The sequence below is a fragment of the Chamaea fasciata genome, unplaced genomic scaffold (genome assembly GCF_029207755.1).
Source record: "Chamaea fasciata isolate MVZ Bird 193981 ecotype frontalis unplaced genomic scaffold, bChaFas1.0.hap1 SCAF_7, whole genome shotgun sequence".
Taxonomy (NCBI): Eukaryota; Metazoa; Chordata; class Aves; order Passeriformes; family Sylviidae; genus Chamaea; species Chamaea fasciata.
In genome coordinates, this window is record NW_027094092.1 from 61,049,347 (window position 1) to 61,069,963 (window position 20,617).

Consider the following 20,617-nt stretch of genomic DNA (forward strand, 5'->3'; position numbering starts at 1 on the left):
ATCCAGGGCTGAAGGGCCTCGAGGGGAGGGTTAATTTTTATTTCTGCTTGGTTCTGTGCAGAAAAAAAAAAATGGGTTTGAAGGCTGAAGGTAGAAAAAGCATGGGGAGACTTGGGGAGAAGTGAAAACCACTGCCTCTGTGTGACTGTGGCTGCTCAGTGCCCTTGGCAGAGCAGGCCTGGGTCTGTTAGGTGGACTGCAGTGCTAAGCTTAATTAGGCAGTGGGAACAAAGTGGGAATCCCTCAAACCCTGTTTGAAATGCTGTGGCCAGAGTTTGGTGCAGTGGGGCTGTGGAGAGCAAACCACTCTCGCCAGCAGGTCTGTGGTGAGGCACAGCAGTGCTTTAGTGACAGAAAAAGGATGACAATAACCCAGTGCTGCCTTGGTGAGAGGGTTCCTCCAGCATTGTGCCACTGCAGTAATCCAGGTGAAGTGTATGTGGTTTTATTCTGGATTTGAAGAACTGTTGTGAAAGCTGAAGTGAAGCAGAGGTTGAATCCTCTGTCCACAAAACTGAGGGAGGAGAAGGATTCTGCCTTTCCTTGGTGCTGCTTAAGCACTACAGTGATAAATGCAAGACTCTGGCCTCAAATCTGAGAAGCCCATTTTAATTAGGACTGATGACCACGTCTTGTGTTTAATTATGTTGGTCTGATCACCACAGGGAAGCGATTTCTTCTAGTTTGTTTTGGGTTTTTTAATCCGTCTTCTTTTAAATGTTGCCAGCCTGATCTCCATCCATCTCATGTACACCCACAGCCTCTTGGCAGGGATCTTGGTGGGTGTTTGGTTTTGAAGGAGTATTCACAGCATTTATTTACTTCTTCCTTTTTAAGTCTCATGTTCGAAATATTCCAGATTTTTAAAGAAATCAATAATTGGCTGCTACAGGCTTCAATTTTTCTGATTAATTTTAAGGGTTTTGAGTAGTTTTTGAAGACTGGACTATCAATTCCTGGACCAGGTCAGGAGCTGTGTTGGAATTACCTGTGCTGGTTTCCTGGGACGGGCAGCCCCTCCAAACACCAACACAAGTTCCTCACACAGCAGGGCACAGCTGGAATAAAATTAATAATAAATTCCCTGAGTTAGTCAGTGGAGAAATAGACTTAGGAGTTACATACAGCATCTTCTGGAGAAGAGGAGGAGGAGGCGTCTCATCAAGAGCAGTCAATTAGCTGATGGAAAAATCAGAGCTCCAAACTCAACACTTGATTAATACATAGATGGGAATTGGGAACAAAAGCCAAAAGCCTGAAGCAGAGAGTGCTCCGGGGGGGTGAGGAATGTGTTGAATGAAGGCTGAAGGAGCTGCACTCAGTAAAATGACAGGATTTGAGGAGGGTCAGGACATTGCTGGCATGGCTAGGGGGTGACTCCTGGTTTGTTCCTGTTCCTCCCTCATCTCCTGCAGGTAGTGAGTGAGTACCCAAAGAGACTCCAGCTGGAAACAGATCCCAGCATGGATCTGTCTTTTATTTCATCAGCTCTTACCTTTGTCTCTTCTCCAGACAAAGAAACCAAGCTCAGCTTCGAAGCTTGCTGTCACTAATCTGTCTGAGTTTGGGGCAGTTCTCTAGGTCTGCTCCCACAGTCACTTGAAGTCCAAATTGTGTTTTTCCCTTTTTTTTTTTTTTTTCTTTTTTCTGGCATAGACTTTGGAGAGCATTAGGCAAAAGTATTATGGCACGCTAATGACATTTCCCAGCATTCCCTGAGCACAAATGCTTCAAATAACTTGGGAGCCAATTCTATTTCAGAAACTAATCCAACTGTACTCAGCAGCAGAGCAGCCAAAACTGTCTGAAACACTAAAGCCTCTTCCTTCTATGGGTTTAGCAGATGAATCGAGGGGGGACTCAATACAAAGAGGGAACTATTTGCCAGTGGAGTTTTCAGCCACGGAACTTTCTCCCTGGGAGAATATCGTAAAAAATATTTTTAAATACGCTAATGTCTGCTTTAAATGCTGCTGTCGTGATAAATAATGCCCTCTGTCGTGTTCAGAGCCTTCTGCAAGGTTACAGAAGAATCTCACTGTTGGGGTTTGGGGGTTTGGTGGTGGGGTTTTTTTGGTCCAGTGATTGCATTTTCCATTTGAGATCCCAGAAATAGTTACCTATTTCAAGTTGGATCCTAAACTGGACACGGAGCTGTAGGAGGCAGAGTCATCCAGAGGTGTGAGGTGGTGTGCTCGGTGCATTCCAAGCCAAGATGTGCTTCATGAGGTGTGTGTCGAATGCCGTGGTTCAGCCAGCTCAGGAAGGTGATTTTCCACATGGCCACGGGGCTGAGTCAGGGTCAGAGGAGGGTCTGGCCCCTCTGCTCCCCGAGAGCAGAGCTGCACTGTCAGCCCAGGGCCTCTGGGCACGCAGGCAAGCCAGCCTCATTTCCCATACAATAAATTCCCCAAGGATGACACGAGCTGTGGAGAGGAACCAGCCTGAGGCTGATTCGAACTAAGCCTGAGGCTGATTCAGACTAAGCCTGCTGGGCTTGAGCCCTTGTTGGCAGCGCCTGGGGTTGAAGAAATATGAAAATAACTCCTCATTACCACACAGACCTTCCATGCCTTGTGCTGTGCAGCCTGGTTGGGTTTGGGATCATGTCTGGGGCTGAATGCCTGAGGTTCCAGAGCCATTAAAGCCTGGACATGGCCCGTGTGTCCCATTCCATGTCCCACGTGGTGCTGCCGCGGCCTCAAAGCTGCTCAAGCCCGCACAGAGCAAAGCAGAGGCAGCGTGGACTTCAAATCCAGAGTTCATTTCAATTTTAATTACATTCAACTTGTTGAAATGGGGTCAGATTTTACTTTGCATCCTTACAATGAATTTAAAACCCACTGTTCTTCTTAAGAAATGTGTGGATGCAGAGCAGCAATCCAGGTAGTGCAAGTTTTCACTTAAAACAGAGTTTCTGGGATGGGGAAAGTCGACCAAAGGGGTTGTGGTGGGGGAAGGAAGTGCTGCAAGTAGGGAAGGAGCTGGAAAGTCACACATTTTAGTTGGAAAGTGATGCAGAGTGTGACACTTGAATTAGGAGGCCACATCGTTTGGTAAAATACATCAAGAAAAATAGCAATAGTGAAGAGGGAGAGCGAAGATGAAAGACTGAGCTGCACAGCAGTGGGTAGGTAAGGCAAGGAGAGAAGAAAAGGAACTGCTGAGAGAGAGGAATCCCAGAAGCCCTGAATGGTTGGGGTTGGAAGAGACCTTAAGGATCATCCCAATCCATCCCCTGTCATGGACAGGGACACCTCCCACTCTCCCAGGTTGCTCCAAGCCCTGTCCAGCCTGGCCTTGGACACTCCAGGGTTGGGCCAGCCACAGCTTCTCTGAGCAATATCAATTACATGTTGAGAGGCTGCTCATAAATTGGACCCAGGCAGGGCAGAAGAAAAAAATCCACAGGGAAACTGTTCTGGTGTTGGAACACTCACTCCAAACTGTCGTGTGCTCCTTGCTGTGGAGCTCCTGGCTGCGCATGACCATCAGAAATATTTTGTGTCAGCAGAGAGATAATGAGGACCATCAGTGGTTAGCAGTTGGCAGCTCCATGCCCAGCAGGAAAATCTGCTGGTGGAAACATCACTGTTTCCAAAGAGCTGCTTCCTGCTTGGAGTCAAGTTTCTGGAGTTTCAAGTTTGGGGAATTGAAATTCTTTCTGTCAGACTGCAGGTTTCCATGAGTCCCATGAAAAGCAATCTGGACAAAACAGCATAGAAAAAAACTTACGTAGAAGATCTGGATAGAACGGGGGGAAAGCTCCTGCATTTTGGGAAAGCCATCCCTCTCATCAACACAGCCTGAACCTTCCTGAGGTTCAGGACAGTGGTTTGGAGTGAGTGGTTGGGATCTGTTGAGCACAGGGATGTTGGGAAGTCAGCACAGGCCTCACCTCTGGGAGAGCTGGGGGTGTTCACCTGGAGAAGAGAAGGCTCCAGGGAGAGCTCAGAGCCCATTCCAGGCCCTAAAAGTGCTCCAGGAGTGCTGGAGAGGAGCTCTGGGTGTTGCTTGGCTCTGGAGTTTGTGGACTGGGGCCCTCAGTTGTCATTCCCATAGGGATTCCTCTCCTTGTTTGGGAACTCAGGTTGTTGAAATAAGAAATGCTTGAGGAATGGTCCCAGCAGAGGCTGCAGTGGTGTGACCCTGCTCTTCATCCTTCAGTGTCCCTTACAAGTGTCCCTCCAATCCTGTTGTTAAATGCCGTCTTGTTTTTAAATTATGACTTTTCATTGCAGTATTAAAAATCCCAGGTCAAGCTGCCTGGAGAGGTTTGGGGGTCACCTCTCCATGTCCATCAGCGTGGTGGGGACTGTGAGGGAGTGCACACGAGAGCTGCAGCTGGAAGGTGTTCAAATGTGCCTCTGTCCCAACCTCTGGTGACACTGGGATGTCACTTGTCTCCTCCTGGCTGCCTGTCCCTCCCTCTGCTCCCACACAGCCCCAGCCCCGTGATGCAGCTCTGAAGTGATGCAGAATAAACCAATTTGAAACAAACCCAAGGGATTTCTTCCCCTGGATGTCACCTTTTAGACAGCAAAAGGACTCACAGCTCTTCCCAGGGATAGTTGTGGCAAGTGACATTCCTGCAGGATGGGACCACTCAGATCAGTGGAGCACGTGAAAATACGTGCAGGAATAAACTTGACTAAAAACCCATGGGGATCTCAGGGGTGCCCAGACTCCCAGCAGTGCTGTGGGAGAGGCACTGGAGCCTTCAGAGCCTTCCCATGCTGTAGGATCCGGGCTCCACGTGCTCTCCCTCCAGGAAAACTTAGCAGGATCTGTCTACATTCCAGCTCTGCATAGAATCAGAGAATCGTGGGGTGGTTTGGGTTGGAAGGGAACTTAAAGATCATCCCATTCCTCCTCCTACCGTGGGCAGGGACACCTTCCACTATCCCAGGCTGCTCCAAGCCCCATCCAGCCTGGCCTTGGACACTTCCAGGGATCCAGGGGCTTCTCTGGGCACCCTGTGCCAGGGCCTCCCCACCCTCCCAGCCAGGAATTCCTAATTCCCAATCCCCCATCCATCCCTGCCCTCTGGCAATGGGAAGCCATTTCCTGTGTGCTGTCCCCCCATCCCTTGTCCCCAGTCCCTCTCCAGCTCTCCTGGAGCCCCTTCAGGCCCTGCCAGGAGCTCTGAGCTCTCCCTGGAGCCTTCTCCTCTCCAGGTGAACATTCCCAGCTCTCCCAGCCCCTCACACACATGAGCTGTGTAAGTAGAACAATTCACAGCCGCTGATGTGCCACCAGTTTCCTCCATGATGTCCCGTTTAAATCCAGATTCATCACGGATTTACCAGCCCTTACCTTGCTCAGCTTCTGGGATGGGCTCAGATGCCACCCCCCAGGACAGGGGCTCTGGGTTCCTGCAGTCCCCTCCCTGCCAGCTGGGGACAAGCAGCCACTCGTGCCCATCCCAAGGAGAATATTCCCTGGTGGGGCTGTGAATTTTTGAGAGGTAAAATTCCACAGCAGAGGAGGCTGCAGTGACTCAGTCCCTGCTCGTGGGCCCCTGATGGATGTTCCCAAAACTGCCCACGTGTCAGCAGGCAAACCCCAATTTTCCCAATTCTCTCTTACGCACCGTCAAATCCCCTAAAACAGGTCTCTTGGTGTGGATATTTTGTCACCTTTGGTCTAATTCTTTTTATCTTGCTGTCTCCCTCTCAGCGAAGTATTTTCTGCAAATTCTGCCTGGCTTTTTCCCTGCTATCCAAGGGTATTTAATTTTTTGCCCTATTCCAGCATCTCTTGCCAAGATTAATACTCCAGCTGCCTGGAAACTCTGAATTGGTTTGTTTTGTATTCGTTCTTGTCGTCCTTGAGCAACTATACATCTTCTCTCCTATCTCCGTGTCTCATCTTTCAGAATCATTTCCTCCATATTTTAGCCAAACTTTTCTCATGCGTAACTTCTCTTCTTTCCATCCATTTGCTACTTCGCTCTTAGCTCCCTGTCTTCTTTCTCTTCCAAATCCTTTTTACCCCCTTTCTCTGTAAGTAACCCCCATTTCTTGCATGAATTCTTCATTTTTGAATTGCAAATCACAAAATCATCTTTGCTGTCTCCCTCTACTACAGGCAGGATCATTCCAAGTCATTCCTGGTGGGTTTTTGTTGAGTTTTCTTCTTTTTTCTTTTCTCATTCATTGGAAATTTCACAGATTCCCATCCCTGATATTACTCCAGTAGGGAAAAAAAAACCCAACCTTTTCATCTATCCAGGGAATGTAGGTTAAGGCAATTCAAGCCCATCTCTAATTGTCCTGTTATAAAACTGGCGACAGATTATCCCTTCTCCCCGCTTCCCTGTTATCTTTTATGTGCATGAAGGTTGTTATCTTTTCACTGCCAGTCCTTTTCTAGCCCAAATCTCTGCATTCCCTTCAATTTCCCCCCATTAGTCACAGTTCCTAGAGCTGCCTTGGCGAGTGGGGCAGCACGATCCACGCTGCTCCAGCTGCTGCCTGCGAGGCTTTGCTGGTTTTGGGATTGCTTCTCCACCATGATTTTCACGTGGGTCAGGATTCAGCTGTGCTGAAAGGCTGCAGCTGACCTTTCAAGGATTCTTTGGATTTGAAGAGGCCACTGGGATTTGGCATTGGATCCTCTGAGCTCGTGGACGACGGGTGGTGGAGAGAGATGGGATTTTTTCAGTGTGGGGTGGGAGGATTTTTGCTTTCAACCTTGTTTGGATGTGACTTTCTTGAAGATAAGTGAGTAGTTTGAAAATGGTCCAGTTGTTGTCTGCGAGAATTCAAGGATTTCCCTTAGGAAGTTTCTTGGAGAAATGGGAGGAATGAATCCATGAGATTTAAGCTCGAATTAAAGGATCTTATAAAAATGAATGAGAGGGACTTTGAACAAGGACAAGGGGGAATGGCTTTAAACTGGGAGAGGGTAGATTTAAGTTGGATACTGGGAAGGAATTCCTGGCTGGGAGGGTGGGGAGGGGCTGAGATGGAATTCCCAGAGAAGCTGTGGCTGTCCCTGCGTCCCTGGAAGTGTCCAAGGCCAGCTTGGACAGGGCTTGGAGCAGCCTGGGACAGTGGAAGGTGTCCCTGCCCATTCCTTGCTTCTCTAATCCCAGGAATCCTTCACTCACAGTGATCATTTATACGCAGGATGTGCGAATCCAAGTGAAGCTGTAGCTGCAAGGTAACCCCTAAACCAAGCCCAGTGTGAAATCCGTGCTAAATTTGTGGAAGTTGTGTTGCCTTTTCTCTTTCTCATTGGTTAAAAAAAATACTACTGATGTTTATAAAAAGCCTCTTGACATTTGAAACTTCTCTACTACTGTTTTCCTGCCCCAGTGAAGTGTTTCTCCGTGCAATTCAGCATCAAGAAGCCCTTGAGGATTTACTGAAATCAGTCAGGGGCGGATTCTTGCGAGTGGGTTCCCTTTTACCTTTGCATTTCATAGCTATTTTCTTAAATAAAAGCCTGGCAGACATAAAGGTTGTGATAATTTCTTTTCCAACACACTGGTACTTCTTTTACTTCTTTCACTGTTCTCAGGGAAGCTGCCTCAAAGCTCAGCAAATATAAACATCTATTTTAAAAGAGGTTATTAAAAAATATTAGCTGTGCTGCTACTTAAATAAACACACGAAGAATTCAATTTACAGCAGTGCTTGAGTCCTCTTGGACTTGTCAAAATCATCTGAATTAAAGGGAGCAAGATAAAGCACGTTGTGTTTTCTGGGTTGGACATCCCTGACTTTAATATAGAGGGGAATTTTACTGGGGAAACTTTCAACAAAAGTAAACATCCCAGAATAATTTGGGTTGCAAGGGACATGAAAGGTCATCCCATTCCTCCTCCTACCATGGGCAGGGACACCTTCCACTATCCCAGGCTGCTCCAAGCCCTGTCCAAGCTGGCCTTGGACACTTCCAGGGATCCAGGGGCAGCCACAGCTTCTCTGGGCACCCTGTGCCAGGGCCTCCCCACCCTCCCAGCTGAGAATTTCTTCCTCATATCCCATCTAAATATCCCTTTTTTCATCTTAAAGCCATTCCCCTTGGTCCTTCCATGCCAAAGGATGAAAAAAGTTAATATAGAAAACAATGAAAGCAGAGCTGCAGGGTTTGAGTTCAGGATTCTGGGGAGAACATCCTCTGCTTGGAAATTCTCCCAAGGGGATTTATTATCTCTCTCTATATATAAAATATATAATCTGATAATATATAGAGAGATAATAAATATATACAGATAATATATCTGTATATGTATAGATGATACAATTAGAATTCTGTTGTATAAATACAAACAGAAATTACATCTCTGAAATGATTGCTTTTTTGAATTTATGAAAAAATTACCCTTTTATGTTAAAGTGGCAGAAACATGCCCTGCTCATTATTGATTTTTTTCAGTAGATCCTTTTTTTCCACCCCCCCCTCCAAAAGAAACCAAAGATATTTCGGATGTGCCAATGTTCACAATCACCCAAACCCCCCCTCCTGAGGAGGCAGCTCTGAGTCAGCCCAGTGGGCGTGCAGGCCCTTATGCTCCATCCAGCTCCGTTGGGAATGAAAAATTCCTAATAACCACCCTCTGGAATGTGGGCTCTGGAGCGAGCTGCCAACAGTCCTCGCTCCTGTTGGGAGCCTTGTGCTGGGAGCAGCTGGATGCAAGTCAAGATTCAGAAGTGGAGTTTGAATTTCCTCCCGCCCCTCCCTGGATCCCTGCGCTGGTTTTCCCTCTGAGCTGGTGGATCACTCTCAGGCCATCCTTGCTCTCTTGGTCTTTAAGAAATATTTGTGCCTTCAAAAAACCCAGAACAAGGAATTCAGCTGAGGGTGACGGGCTGGCGTGCTGGGAAGGGCTTGGCTTGGCCCCAAACCTCTTGGCATGTTTTCCCAGATCCTGAGCATCCCTCCAGACCTCTGTGAAGGTTCAGCAGTTCCTGATGTAACCCTGGCTCCTTCCTGTTTTTCAGGAGATGACTTCTCACTGATACAGCAAGAGATATATATGGTTAAAGAATGCAAACATTGCAACATAGTTGCCTATTTTGGGAGTTATCTCAGGTAAATCTCACTTTTTTTTTTTCTATCAACATTCCTGCTGGTTCTCTCCTACAGCAATCCCAGTCTGGTTTAGTCCTTGTATCCTCATTAAATCTTCTTCCAGACCTTGAATTGCCCTTGGTTTTTTTTTTTTTAAAGCCAACCCAATTGGCTTTAAAAAAACAAAAGTGACTAATATTTTGTTTTCTCTGCTGGCCAAAAGGCCGGAATATTTTTATCACTAGGAACAGAAAGAAACTTTTCCCTTGGAGACTCTTGCAACACATCCAGTCCCACTCACACATTTATCAGTTCTAATAGAAAAGCAGCTCATTATTTCCTCTAGAGCAGAATTGCCTTTGGATATTTTATTTAATTATAGTTGTCTGGGCTGTGAAAGTATGGCTGGGGAGTTAAAAATTCGAGCTGCTGGTAATTACATTTTTCACAGTGTTGGTGTAACAGAGACAGAACCAAGCTGCATTACATATCATAGAGGAAATCAGGGAATAATCTCCATTTCTGTGCAGCTCTGCCATTTAACAATTGGATCTGTGGAAATACAAATCTGCATTTTGCCCGGTTGGTCTTTTTTTTTTCTACGAGACTTCATCTTTAGCTTTCTTGGAGGGCTGCATTTGAATAATCTCTGCAGCCCAAATGGACTCAACTGGCATTTAAAATTCCCCATTTGGAAGAGTTTTTTAGATATAATGAGGTCATTTCAATTCAAGAATTTAAACACTGAGTTCAGTGTGATATTTAATGTCGTTTTGCTGACGGCAGATAAGCCTGAGGTGTTTTATTGTAGAGTTAAAGCACCACCTTTTGTGTTTGATAATGTTAAAATATTTCTCAGGGACCTTGGCATAAAACTTTTGATTGGTGAAAATTGATTTTGATAACATGAGAATTTTTATTAATAAATATTAATTATTATATTTAACATAATAATTATATACATACATATATGTGCATATATATAATTATATATATACAAATTATAGGGGAATTTGTATTAATAACAACGTAACAGCTGGTCATGTATCAGAATGTGTATTTTTAACAGAGAGTGATCAAGACTAATAAGAAATAATTCAGATAATGATGATTAACTCTGCTCTGCATCCAGATCAATCAGTTTCTGATACCTGTGCTTTAATTTTGTTTTGGTAGCCGTGAGAAGCTGTGGATATGCATGGAATACTGTGGTGGGGGATCCCTCCAGGACATTTACCATGGTACTTGGGCACTTGTTTTCACATTTTTAATTCTGGGGAGCTTTCTGCAAAAAGAAAAAAAATAAATAATAAACCTGCAGGGAAGGGTTGGGACTGATGTGGGGGTTTTGGGGGGAATAAACAGTGGTTTTTAGCTGCAGTCAGTAGATTTTGAGAGCACTTTCCAGATCTGGTGACCAGCATTTTTTAATATTTATCATACTGACATTTTAATATTGACATAATATTTGACATTTAATGTTTGACATTTTATGGCTGAGCAAGTTGGATCTGGACACTGTGCATGGGGTGAGGAGGCAAGCTTTCATTGGGAAATCTCAACATTTGATCTTGAAAGGGGGAAAAATTACTCTTTATTCCTGCCCCTGTGGAATACCATCTCACTGTTGTGTTATTTTCCTTCCTGAAGTTTCATCTGGAGTTGTTGATGCTGTAGAATAATTTTTGGGAGTTGTTGGAAAAACGGTTGGGGACTTGCTCTGCCTTTAAATGATAACAATGAGTTTTTAAATGCCTGAGCTCTTTCTGCTTTATTTTTCAACTGCTTAATACAAATCCTTTAAAATAATTCCCAACCCCTTAGAAAGTCCCTGATATGAAACATCCCCATTTCTAATATTAAAATATCAGCAGAAGTCACTTTTAGTTTGCTGACAATGCAGAATACTACAAAATCACTCGTAAAATAATAATTAGATTCTGTGAAAACGGGTTTTCTTCTCACTGTGATGGGTATTGTCTTCTGTGATGGTGCTGTTGGGATTTTTTTATTTTACAGAAAGCCTTTCTGTAAAGCAAGCAAACAAACCCCTCTTTTCAGCTCAGTGTACAATAGAGATCATGTCAAACCAGCCTTTAACTTCGGCACGAACAAACCACTTTTATTTTTTTGGCTGCTTCACAATGTTATTTACGTGCTGTATGCTGTAAACTGAATTTTTGAATCTTCATTTCCAGTAACAGGACCTCTGTCAGAGCTGCAAATTGCTTATGTGTGCAGAGAAACTCTACAGGTACTGTACTTCTGCGGTAAAGTGTTTATTCCATGTAAATAAAATAGACAGAGAAAATGAGTTCAGTTCCAGCATTTCTGTTGGGAATCAAGCAGAAACCAATTAACCAGGGTAACCTGTTCTTTTCCATGCTGTAAATAAAAACGACCAAGAAATTCCAGTGTGATACAGTGCAAATGGTTGCTTAAATTTTGAACTGCCTGCCCACCCTGTGGTGGTAAATTTAATGATGTGTGGGGGTAAAATGCTGCAACCAGATAAATAAAATTCTCGTTCATTTTGTGACTGCTGATAGCGAAGAAATACGAGATGAAGCATCCCTTATCTGCAAATCTCAAATGTCTCCACTTCCAAATTGAGAAAATTAAAATCATTACATGGAACTGGCTTTTTAGGATGTTTACAAATGGCAGAATAATTCACTGTGTCTTTTTATTTCCAGGGCCTCGCTTATTTACACATGAAGGGCAAAATGCACAGAGATATAAAGGTAACTTGGAACATAGAGAAATTCATCTCACAGTTCCAAGTGGAGGAAAAATACTCCTAATAAAGATTTTTAATTCATTTTGTTCTAGGGTGCAAACATTCTACTGACAGACCATGGAGATGTTAAATTGGGTGAGTTGCCTGAATTTTGTAACAGGGATTTTTGAGCCATGTGGATGTGGCACTTGGGGACATGGGGTAGTGGTGGCCTGGGCAGTGCTGGGCTCCAGAATTTAAAGGTCTTTTCTAACCTAAATTATTCCACTATTTGGAGCAATAGATGATGATAGAAGGTGATGACGAAGGTGTATATCCGTGATTGAAAGGTTTTTTCCAGCCTAAATTACTCCATGATTATTTGGGGCAATAAACGATGACAGAAGGTGGTGACAAAGTGTGTATCCATGATTTAAAGGTTTTTCCCAATCTAAATTATTCCATTATTGTTTGGAGCAGTAGTTGATGACAGAAGGTGATGACAAAGTGTGTATCCATGGCCAGGCTGTGTAGGAGATGAGAAGTTTTGTATTCTATCAAGAAATTAGAAATAATTTCATTATTCAACCACCAAGCCTTTAAGGCTCCCAGATTTTCTTGGAATTTGCCATGCTGGCATTAGCTGATCTCAGTTTTCATCCCTGGCCAGGATGGCAGTTGTCCCTCAGTGAGGATCCCCTGTTGGGGAGAGCATCTCCAGAGCCTGGCAGGCTGTGCAGAAGTGGGATCTGCTCCTGACTCTGTGTGCGGTGTCGGGCAATTCCACAGAAGTGGAGGAGAGGAAAACTCTCATCCCACTGTCATCATCCCACTGCAGTCGGGGCACTTGTGCCTTACTTCAACCTCCAGACCCCTGTGAGAAACCAGGAGTGCTGTGTTGGGAGAGGACAGCTTTTTAAAGCAGGGAAGAATTGGAATAAAACCTTGACACTGAGAGGAGATTTTGTGAGGTTTTTATCTTCTTTTCTTTTGTTAGAGCCGGGATTAAATGCTCGGGAGACACAGTTCATGTTCAGACTCAGATGTTTATTAATTCTTATCTATGTTACAGTCTCACAAGTCGTGAGCTCTTTCTAACAAAGTGAAAAATGGCTCTGTCTCTAACTCTTTCCAAGGCCTTTTAAGCACAAATTGTCCAATTATGAAATGACACCTAAATTATTTTGACTTTTAACCCAATAACCAACCACTCGTGGCCCGCAATGTGGATTTTTCTACCCAACTACAAAATCCCACCCAGACCCATGAAGAAGATGAAAAAGAAGCACACAGCCTCTGCCCTAAATCCTCCATCTTGCTTTACATATATTACTATATTCTAAATCCTTAAATTCTAAGTTTTGCCCCCTGTGACATCACACCCTTCTATCCAAACCCCACACCCACAATCCCGGTGCTGTCACTCAATTTTGGGAGCCTTTTCCACGGCCTCAGGTCCAATGCAGTGTTTGCTTGGGGATCAGTGCCTGTGGGCACAGAAAGTCTGGAATCCTCAGTGCCCAGGGTTCCAACAAGATTCCACTCCCTGCATTAAACTTGGAATACACAGTGGTACCTGCCTTTTGCCTCACTGGATTTTCCCAAGTTATCCTCCAGCTTTCATGCCACCAATCAATCAAAATAAAATTGATTTTAAAATGATTTTTGGCTCTGCAAGACCACCTGATGTTTGAGAGTTCTGAGGCCAAGGGATGGTTGGCCCCTAGACAGAGTCTCCAGGGCAGAGAACAGATGCCCCATCACAGTTCCTCCACAAATAACACACAGAAAATGCCTTTTCCAAGGCATGGTGCTGTTTTTCCTCTTAAATTGAATATCCACAGATTCTGCTTGATGTGCTGTGAGATGGAAGAATGATCTAAGAGAGGAACTGTGTGTAGAAAGAAAACTCTTTGATTTGAAGTCGTGTCAGTGAGGACTTCAGTGATCCTGTTGTTAATCTGCAACTGTTTCCCTTAATGAATTTTTAAATTTGGATGAGACACGTGATTGTTCTTTCATAACACGGGAAGATTGGGGTCTTCAGCTCTGATTTCTAATGCTCTGATGGTTTGATTTTATTTTCCAGCTGACTTTGGGGTAGCAGCAAAAATCACAGCCACTATTGCAAAGAGGAAATCCTTTATTGGCACCCCTTACTGGTAAGAAACCACTTGGATTGCTGTGCTGCGAAGCTGAGCCTATATTTATGCCAAAAATCCTCAAAATAAACACATATGTCTGTAGAAATGGCATAAATTCCCTTTCTTCCAAGTAAAATGCCCGAAGGGTAAAAATCTGGGAAGCACTGATTGGAGCTGATCTGTTGGTGTAACAAAAGCTACTTGATATTTGAGGCAGGCTCGTTGTTTCTCCCCAAATTTATTTTTGCAGAATATTCTCCCTTTTCTTGGGAGGGATACCAGTGGTTATTTAGTTTCTCAGCCTTCCCTTTTTAGTGACAAAAATAGCGTCGTTCCAATTTCTGTGCAGAAAGGAAACCAGATTTCCAAACTTACCTTTTAGTCATCCCTCCTGAATAATGTCATTTAATATGCAAATGATCATGGTAAATCTTCAGCTGGATTAATATGCAAATTTAGCTGGGTTTAGGCGTCACTGGGATGCAGAGGAGCTGCCTGGGGTGGTGTTCTTGGGCAAACAGCTTCATCCAGACAACGGCTTTTGAAATTGTTGCTCCCCTGGAGAAGGAGGGCTGAGGGCAGGGGGATTATTTCCTGGGAATTCCCACATTTCCTGGGAATGCTGAGCCTGGTGCTATTCCCAGCAGCCCCCAAAACACCTCTGGGTGTTCCCCAAGGACATCTCAGAGGGGATTCCCTGTTGGGAATGGGGGTTGTGTCCAGAGGTGATCCAGATGCATCCCCTCTCCTAAGATGCTTATTTTTATTAGGATTTTATTATTTATTTATTATTACTGGATCTTATTTAGAACCAGAAGAAGCTTTTGAGTACTTTGTGTCACTGCCTTGCTCTTTAATGTGACTTTCTTGCTGTGTTTCATGTTTGTTTTTATTATGTTGTATTCAGCACATTCATTGTGCGTCCCTTAGTTTGCGTTCAGACTTTTCAAAAGATTATGCCCACTGTGTAAAACGTACAAAGTTCACATTAATTTTCCTTAGATCCAGGATATTTCTAGAGGTTTAGGAAAAAACAAAACAAAACAAACAAACCAACCCCCTGAAATACATACTTTGTAGAATAATATTGAAACAAATTGAATCCTCGTAAGTGTATAGCTTAAATTAGTGTGTAATGTTTTATGTATATGTAAATAAAAACTTGAAAAGTATTTCTGTAATGATCAAAACCCAATCTTAATTTACTCCATCAGACATAAAAATATTTGTATTCTTCCTTTTCATTTCCCCCCACCCTCTTCTTTCTTTCTTGGGGAGGGAGGAAGTGAGATATTTTAAACCATAAATCACTGTCGCAGACATCCAACAATCCTACGTCATTTAATTCTTTTTAATTAAGCCTATTCAACTCAATTGTTTTGTTTTAGTACACAGTTCTGTGATTTCGTGCACAGCTCTGTAATTCTCCTTGAGGGCAGGGACTGAAGGCAGGTGTTGGTTTCGCAGGATGGCCCCCGAGGTGGCGGCGGTGGAGAAGAACGGCGGCTACAACCAGCTCTGCGACATCTGGGCCGTGGGCATCACCGCCATCGAGCTGGCAGAGCTGCAGCCACCCATGTTCGACCTCCACCCCATGAGGTTTGTGCCCTGGGGGGCTCCTCTGCCCTCCAGGACCTCCCTGGATCCCAGCAGAAATTGTCAGGATTCGCTGGAAGCTTCTCCGGTGCTCAGAAGGAGAAGCTCGCACCAAGATTCCTTCACTGAATTTCGTGTCTGTCTTCAAGGCTTCAATCTGCTAAAAGCTTGCATTTGGAATGGAAATTCTAAGCAAAACTTTGAAATTGTTACGTTTCTGGTGGCACCTGGCCTAGTGGGAGGTGTCCCTGCCCATTGCAGGGGGTTGGAACCAAATGGGATTTAAGGTCACTCACAACCCAAACCATTCTGGGATTCCAGAATCAAGAATCTGCTGAGGGACAGATTTCAGACAGATTTACTGGTGATAGGAAACCACTGGAGAAGCCATACCCTAATATTCAACTTCTAAAGGATTTTAAAAGTTTTAATATTTTAATAAATTTATTTATTTATTTTAATATTTAATTATTTAGATTTTTATATTTTGAAGGATTATGGCACTAAAAATATTTTATTTAAAGATAAAATCAGCAGGTTGCCTGTATCTCTCCTTTAAACCCAGTTCAAATTCCAGCCCAGTTTCACCAGTATGATTCTCACCATAAAGTGTTAAAGTATTTAGATTTTAGATTTAAATTTTTTTATTATTATTACCATATTATATCATCATTCTTTCTTTCCCTTCAGGGCTCTGTTTTTAATGTCGAAAAGTAATTTTCAACCGCCAAAGCTAAAGGAAAAAGCAAAATGGTAGGTGGAGCTCCTTCCTTTGATCCGTATTTTATTGGAATTACATGAGCCTTAAGGTTCCTTCCAACCCAAACCATACTATGAATTTATAGATAAAGGGAAAAAAAACCCCAGTTTTTATTATTGAAATAATTGAAATTTGAAATAATAATAATTTGAAATCTGTTATTATTGAAAAATTATTGTTATTATTATTATTATTATTATTTGGTGCTCTTTGTATGTTCTGGAAGAAAAATCTCTGTCCTTTCTCCTTAATTTCTGTCCTGGGACACTTGCCCCTGTCATTGGGGCAGGTAATGGTTTAATCCTTTCCTGATTTCTTTACCCTGTGAGAAATTCCTGGTGCCATTCTTGGTTTATTTTCTGTACCAAAATGTTTTCCATGCAAATTCCATCAATCAAATGGGGTTTTTTCCCCTGTTCTGTCGACTTGGAAATGTAATTATTCAAACCTGAGGTGAGATACCTGCACAATATTCTCTTGTAATCTGCTGAGCAACTGTCCTAAAATCAGTAATACCTTGAAAACTTCAGCATAAACCTTCCTTTTCTTTAAGGTCAGCAACATTCCATAATTTTGTCAAAATAGCACTTACGAAAAACCCAAAGAAGAGACCGACAGCAGACAGACTTCTCTCTGTAAGTGATCTGGGGACATTTGGTGACCTCTTCTGCTTCAAAATGAGGAGCAGAGCAGTGGGAAACCGAAGGGAAACCAGTTTTCTTTAATCTTAGAACTCGGTTGGTGAAATCTGAGGGGAAAACGTAACGATCAGCTGTTAGCCAAGTGGATTTTGTTCGGTATTTTTACAGAGTTTTGTACAATTTTTGGCCAATCATAGAAATTGCCTTCGTGTTCTCAACCTTGCCCTTCCTGCAAGTGGCTGCCTCGGCCTTGGAGCTGTGTAGAAGTCAGACTTTCCTGACTCCCAGAAATTTCAGCGTGAAATTCCTGATGCATCTCTGCTTTCCCAAGCTCTGAACTACTGATGTGAAAAAAACGAAGTTCAGGTGTAATTATTAATTTGATCCGAGTTTAATTTGCAAGTGGCCCAGAGCGTGTTGGTCCCATATTTATGTTGTTAGCAAGTCCAGCTTTAAGGAGTCACTAAAATAACAGCTGAACCTCCAGAAAGCACAAAAAATAAAATTTAGAAACTCTATTGAATGTTTATTACTGAAAGTTATCTATTAATTACTTGTTAAAATTTCTTTTTTTGTGTGTCCTTTCCTGTGGTTACAGCACAGCTTTGTGGGGCAGCCTGGTCTCTCGAGGTCTTTAGCAGTTGAGCTGTTGGACAAGGTCAACAACCCCGAGAACCACACCCACTACGGGGAAGTCGACGATGACGATTTTGAGGTGAGGACATCTTTTATTCTCTGCCTTTTTGTTCAGGCGGGCAGTTTAAACGCCTTGCTTTGCTTTGGGAATGTGAGATCGAAGCTCTGACAGCTCGTTCTTGTTGGTTTGGTCGTTGCTGGACGCTCTTCCCTCACCTCTCCCTCCCACCTGTGCAGCCTCACTCCGTTATCCGCCACACGATCCGCTCCACCAACAGGAACATCCGGGCAGAGAGAACAGCATCCGAGATAAACTGTGAGTTCCTGCTCTGCTTTCCCCTTTTCTTGGGAGCGATTTGCCTCTGGTGTCGTCGTTTCTCAAAGATCTCTTTCCGTTTGGGAAGCAAACGCTGGAGAAGCAGCGTATGAATCTTCCGTAATAATTATTCGAAACTGAAATTAACATTGATATCAATGAAATACTCAGATGGATCTAAGCTGAAACACTGGTTTTATTTGAGTGTTTTGGGGTTTTATCTCCAGGTTTGATCCAAAGCCTTTGGTAGCACCAGCGCTGGCAGCTCCACGTGCATCACACTCTGGGAAATTTGCTCTTGAAGAGCCTTTCTCCTCTTTCACGTGCATTTCAAAGTCACAGGTGGTTAAATAGTTACGTACTTGTGACTTGGTGTTTGCTTTTGGCCTTTCTTGTGGCTTTCATATATGCAAATTCAAGCTCTCACACAATGAGGCTGACAGTGTAAGTGCTGCTCGTTTGAGAGGCAAATTCAGAGTTGTGTACACAATATTTAATTCTGTTCCTACCTGCATTTCACTGTAGTGAGCACTGAAAGGATCCCAGTGCAAGACCGTGTGTATTAATTGTGAAATTATTGTATTTTGTAGTTGATAAGCTGCAGTTTGAGCCCCCTCTACGGAAAGAAACAGAGGCTCGGGATGAAATGGTAAGGCCAAGTTTGGGGTTTCCTTTCCTGATTAAAATCACAATACCTTCAATATTTTGTGGTTCAGCCCTTAGCAGCTTGCTGGAAAAATGTTTTTAAAGTTCCCTAAGTGACCCTTACTGGACCTTCCACCATCAGTTTTTGTTTTCCTGTTACTTGTTGCTGCTTGATCTGGACATTACCCCATTTCCAGGTGCTGATTTTAACTCTTAAGAAGAAGAAAAAATAGGTTACCAATAATTGGTTTCTAGATTGTAAGATGTTATTTCTCTTTGGAATTTGATTTTACTGCTTGTGGATTGTTCTGCAGGGCTGGGAAATCCCTCAGGCTGGTGTGGTGGTGAATAATGTACTTCAAGATAATTTAGTTGGACGGGGGGGAAATAAAATGACAATTTCTGCATCTTCAGGTTGTGGCAGCTGGCAGTGGCTTTGCTTCACATTGGAATCCTTTCGTTGATGGAAGCAACAAGTAAGTACAGATAAAACCAGCTTTTATGTCTGTGACTTACTATGAAACCGAAAGAAAAATGAGTTATGTTCAAAGGATCAAACCATAAGCCCTGATCCCCTTTAATATTGATAAATTAAGGAGTTGTAACCCAGTGTGCAGCCCTCCTTTCCATTCTCTTGGAGACTGACTTTTAATCTCTTTTAACCCCCACCAGGAGCTTGTTGTAAGTTTGTAGGTGGGAAGTGAAGTGTAAATGCACCGCCAGGACAGTGACATAACCCAGCCACAGTGAATTTCCTGCAGCAGAGCTGAGTGCAGGATCCTGCTCTGGCCTCACACTTCTCTTCTGAGCCTATGGCTGTGGTTGTGACATCCTGTGACAAGGCCTGTGCACAGCCCTGAACTCGAGAAGGGGAAGGAGAAACCAGTTGTGAATGTTGAGTTTTACCAAGCTCAGTAGCACTGCACCACTCCTCCTGCTGTGGGTGTAATTTATCACTCAGCCAGGGACTGTTTTGGGATGAAATTTTTTAGGGGAAGATGTTTTTATAGCTGCTTTCCCTGGGATAATGCAGGCCTGAAGTACAGGAGCACAACTGTCTCCAAGTCAGGACTGATTTTTTTTTAGGTCTGTACCTTCCTTTGGCTGCTAAAAAGTGGATTCTGCCTTTAAAGGCAATCCCTGGATTTGCAGTCAGGAGTGTGGAGGTTCAGATGTAGGGAAAGATGATATCTGGGCTCAAATCATTGCTCAGCTCAAAGAGCCTGTTTCCCATCTTTATTTGGAACTCAGCAGCAGACAGTGAATTTCTCTGGCTTTTTTTTTTTTCCTGCAGATAAAAGTCTTGCATAAGCTGTCAGCTGACATTCCAGCCCCCTGGAAAGCTGCTGGAGATTGCCAGGATTTGAGCCTTTTTAAGCATCCTGGTTTTCCTGCTCCCACTCTGCTTGGAGCAGGAGTTTGGGCGGCTCTGGGCCTGAAATTTGGGGATCTCTGGGCCTGAATTTTGGGAGGCTCTGGGCTGTGCCTCTCCCCTGCCCTGTTTTTCTCCCTTCCCTGTGCCCTGGGATTGTTTGTGTGACCCTGCTGAGCTGCGGATTGGAGCCTTGCTGGGAGTGCTGGATTTTCTGGGAGGTCCAGGAGCAGGGAGGGAAGCTCCTCCTGGCACAGGGGCTCAGGGATTTGATCCTGTTCCTGTGGCTTTTTGTCTGTAGCAGGCCGTGCTAAAGCTGCAGCCAACATTCCCAGGGCTATAAATCAATAAATAGGTAGAGATTGATTTGGAAGGAGGGCAGGGACAGCAGTGCTGGATGGTGGATCCGTGCTGCTCGCTTGGAAACCACTTCCAGTTGGAAAGATAAACAGGAAATGCATAACTCCTCTGTCCCAGCAGTTCTGAGTAATCCCTGGGATGTCCAGAGAGGATGTGCGTGCTGGGGGGTCCTTGCTTTTCGTGCCTTTTATCGCAGTGGATGCTGAAGGATATCTTTGACTTAGGAATTATTTGACTGGGAAGGGGAATACCAGAATGTTCATCTGGTGATTGACGTGATCCCTCGGTTTTCTCGCTGCAGCATTTTAAAATTACCTTTGTGTAAACGTCCTGCATGATGGAGGTGGTTTTTATTGATGGATCCCAGAAAGATTGGGGTTGGAAGGGACCTTAAAGCCCATCCA

The 20,617-nt window shown here is 43.8% G+C and overlaps 1 protein-coding gene across 1 annotated transcript in view; it reads left to right on the forward strand.

The window, feature by feature from the left end:
* The window catches only part of MAP4K5 (mitogen-activated protein kinase kinase kinase kinase 5), a 56,717-nt gene that overhangs the window by 20,080 nt on the left and 16,020 nt on the right, over nucleotides 1–20,617 (forward strand). Inside the window, exons 3-15 of the mRNA XM_066189169.1 lie at nucleotides 8,955–9,045; nucleotides 10,201–10,265; nucleotides 11,223–11,278; nucleotides 11,721–11,768; nucleotides 11,857–11,899; nucleotides 13,833–13,905; nucleotides 15,355–15,486; nucleotides 16,174–16,236; nucleotides 16,797–16,878; nucleotides 17,483–17,599; nucleotides 17,758–17,836; nucleotides 18,427–18,485; nucleotides 18,896–18,957. Coding sequence (XP_066045266.1) covers nucleotides 8,955–9,045; nucleotides 10,201–10,265; nucleotides 11,223–11,278; nucleotides 11,721–11,768; nucleotides 11,857–11,899; nucleotides 13,833–13,905; nucleotides 15,355–15,486; nucleotides 16,174–16,236; nucleotides 16,797–16,878; nucleotides 17,483–17,599; nucleotides 17,758–17,836; nucleotides 18,427–18,485; nucleotides 18,896–18,957 — 970 coding nt within the window. The remainder of the gene's footprint in view (nucleotides 1–8,954; nucleotides 9,046–10,200; nucleotides 10,266–11,222; nucleotides 11,279–11,720; nucleotides 11,769–11,856; nucleotides 11,900–13,832; nucleotides 13,906–15,354; nucleotides 15,487–16,173; nucleotides 16,237–16,796; nucleotides 16,879–17,482; nucleotides 17,600–17,757; nucleotides 17,837–18,426; nucleotides 18,486–18,895; nucleotides 18,958–20,617) is intronic.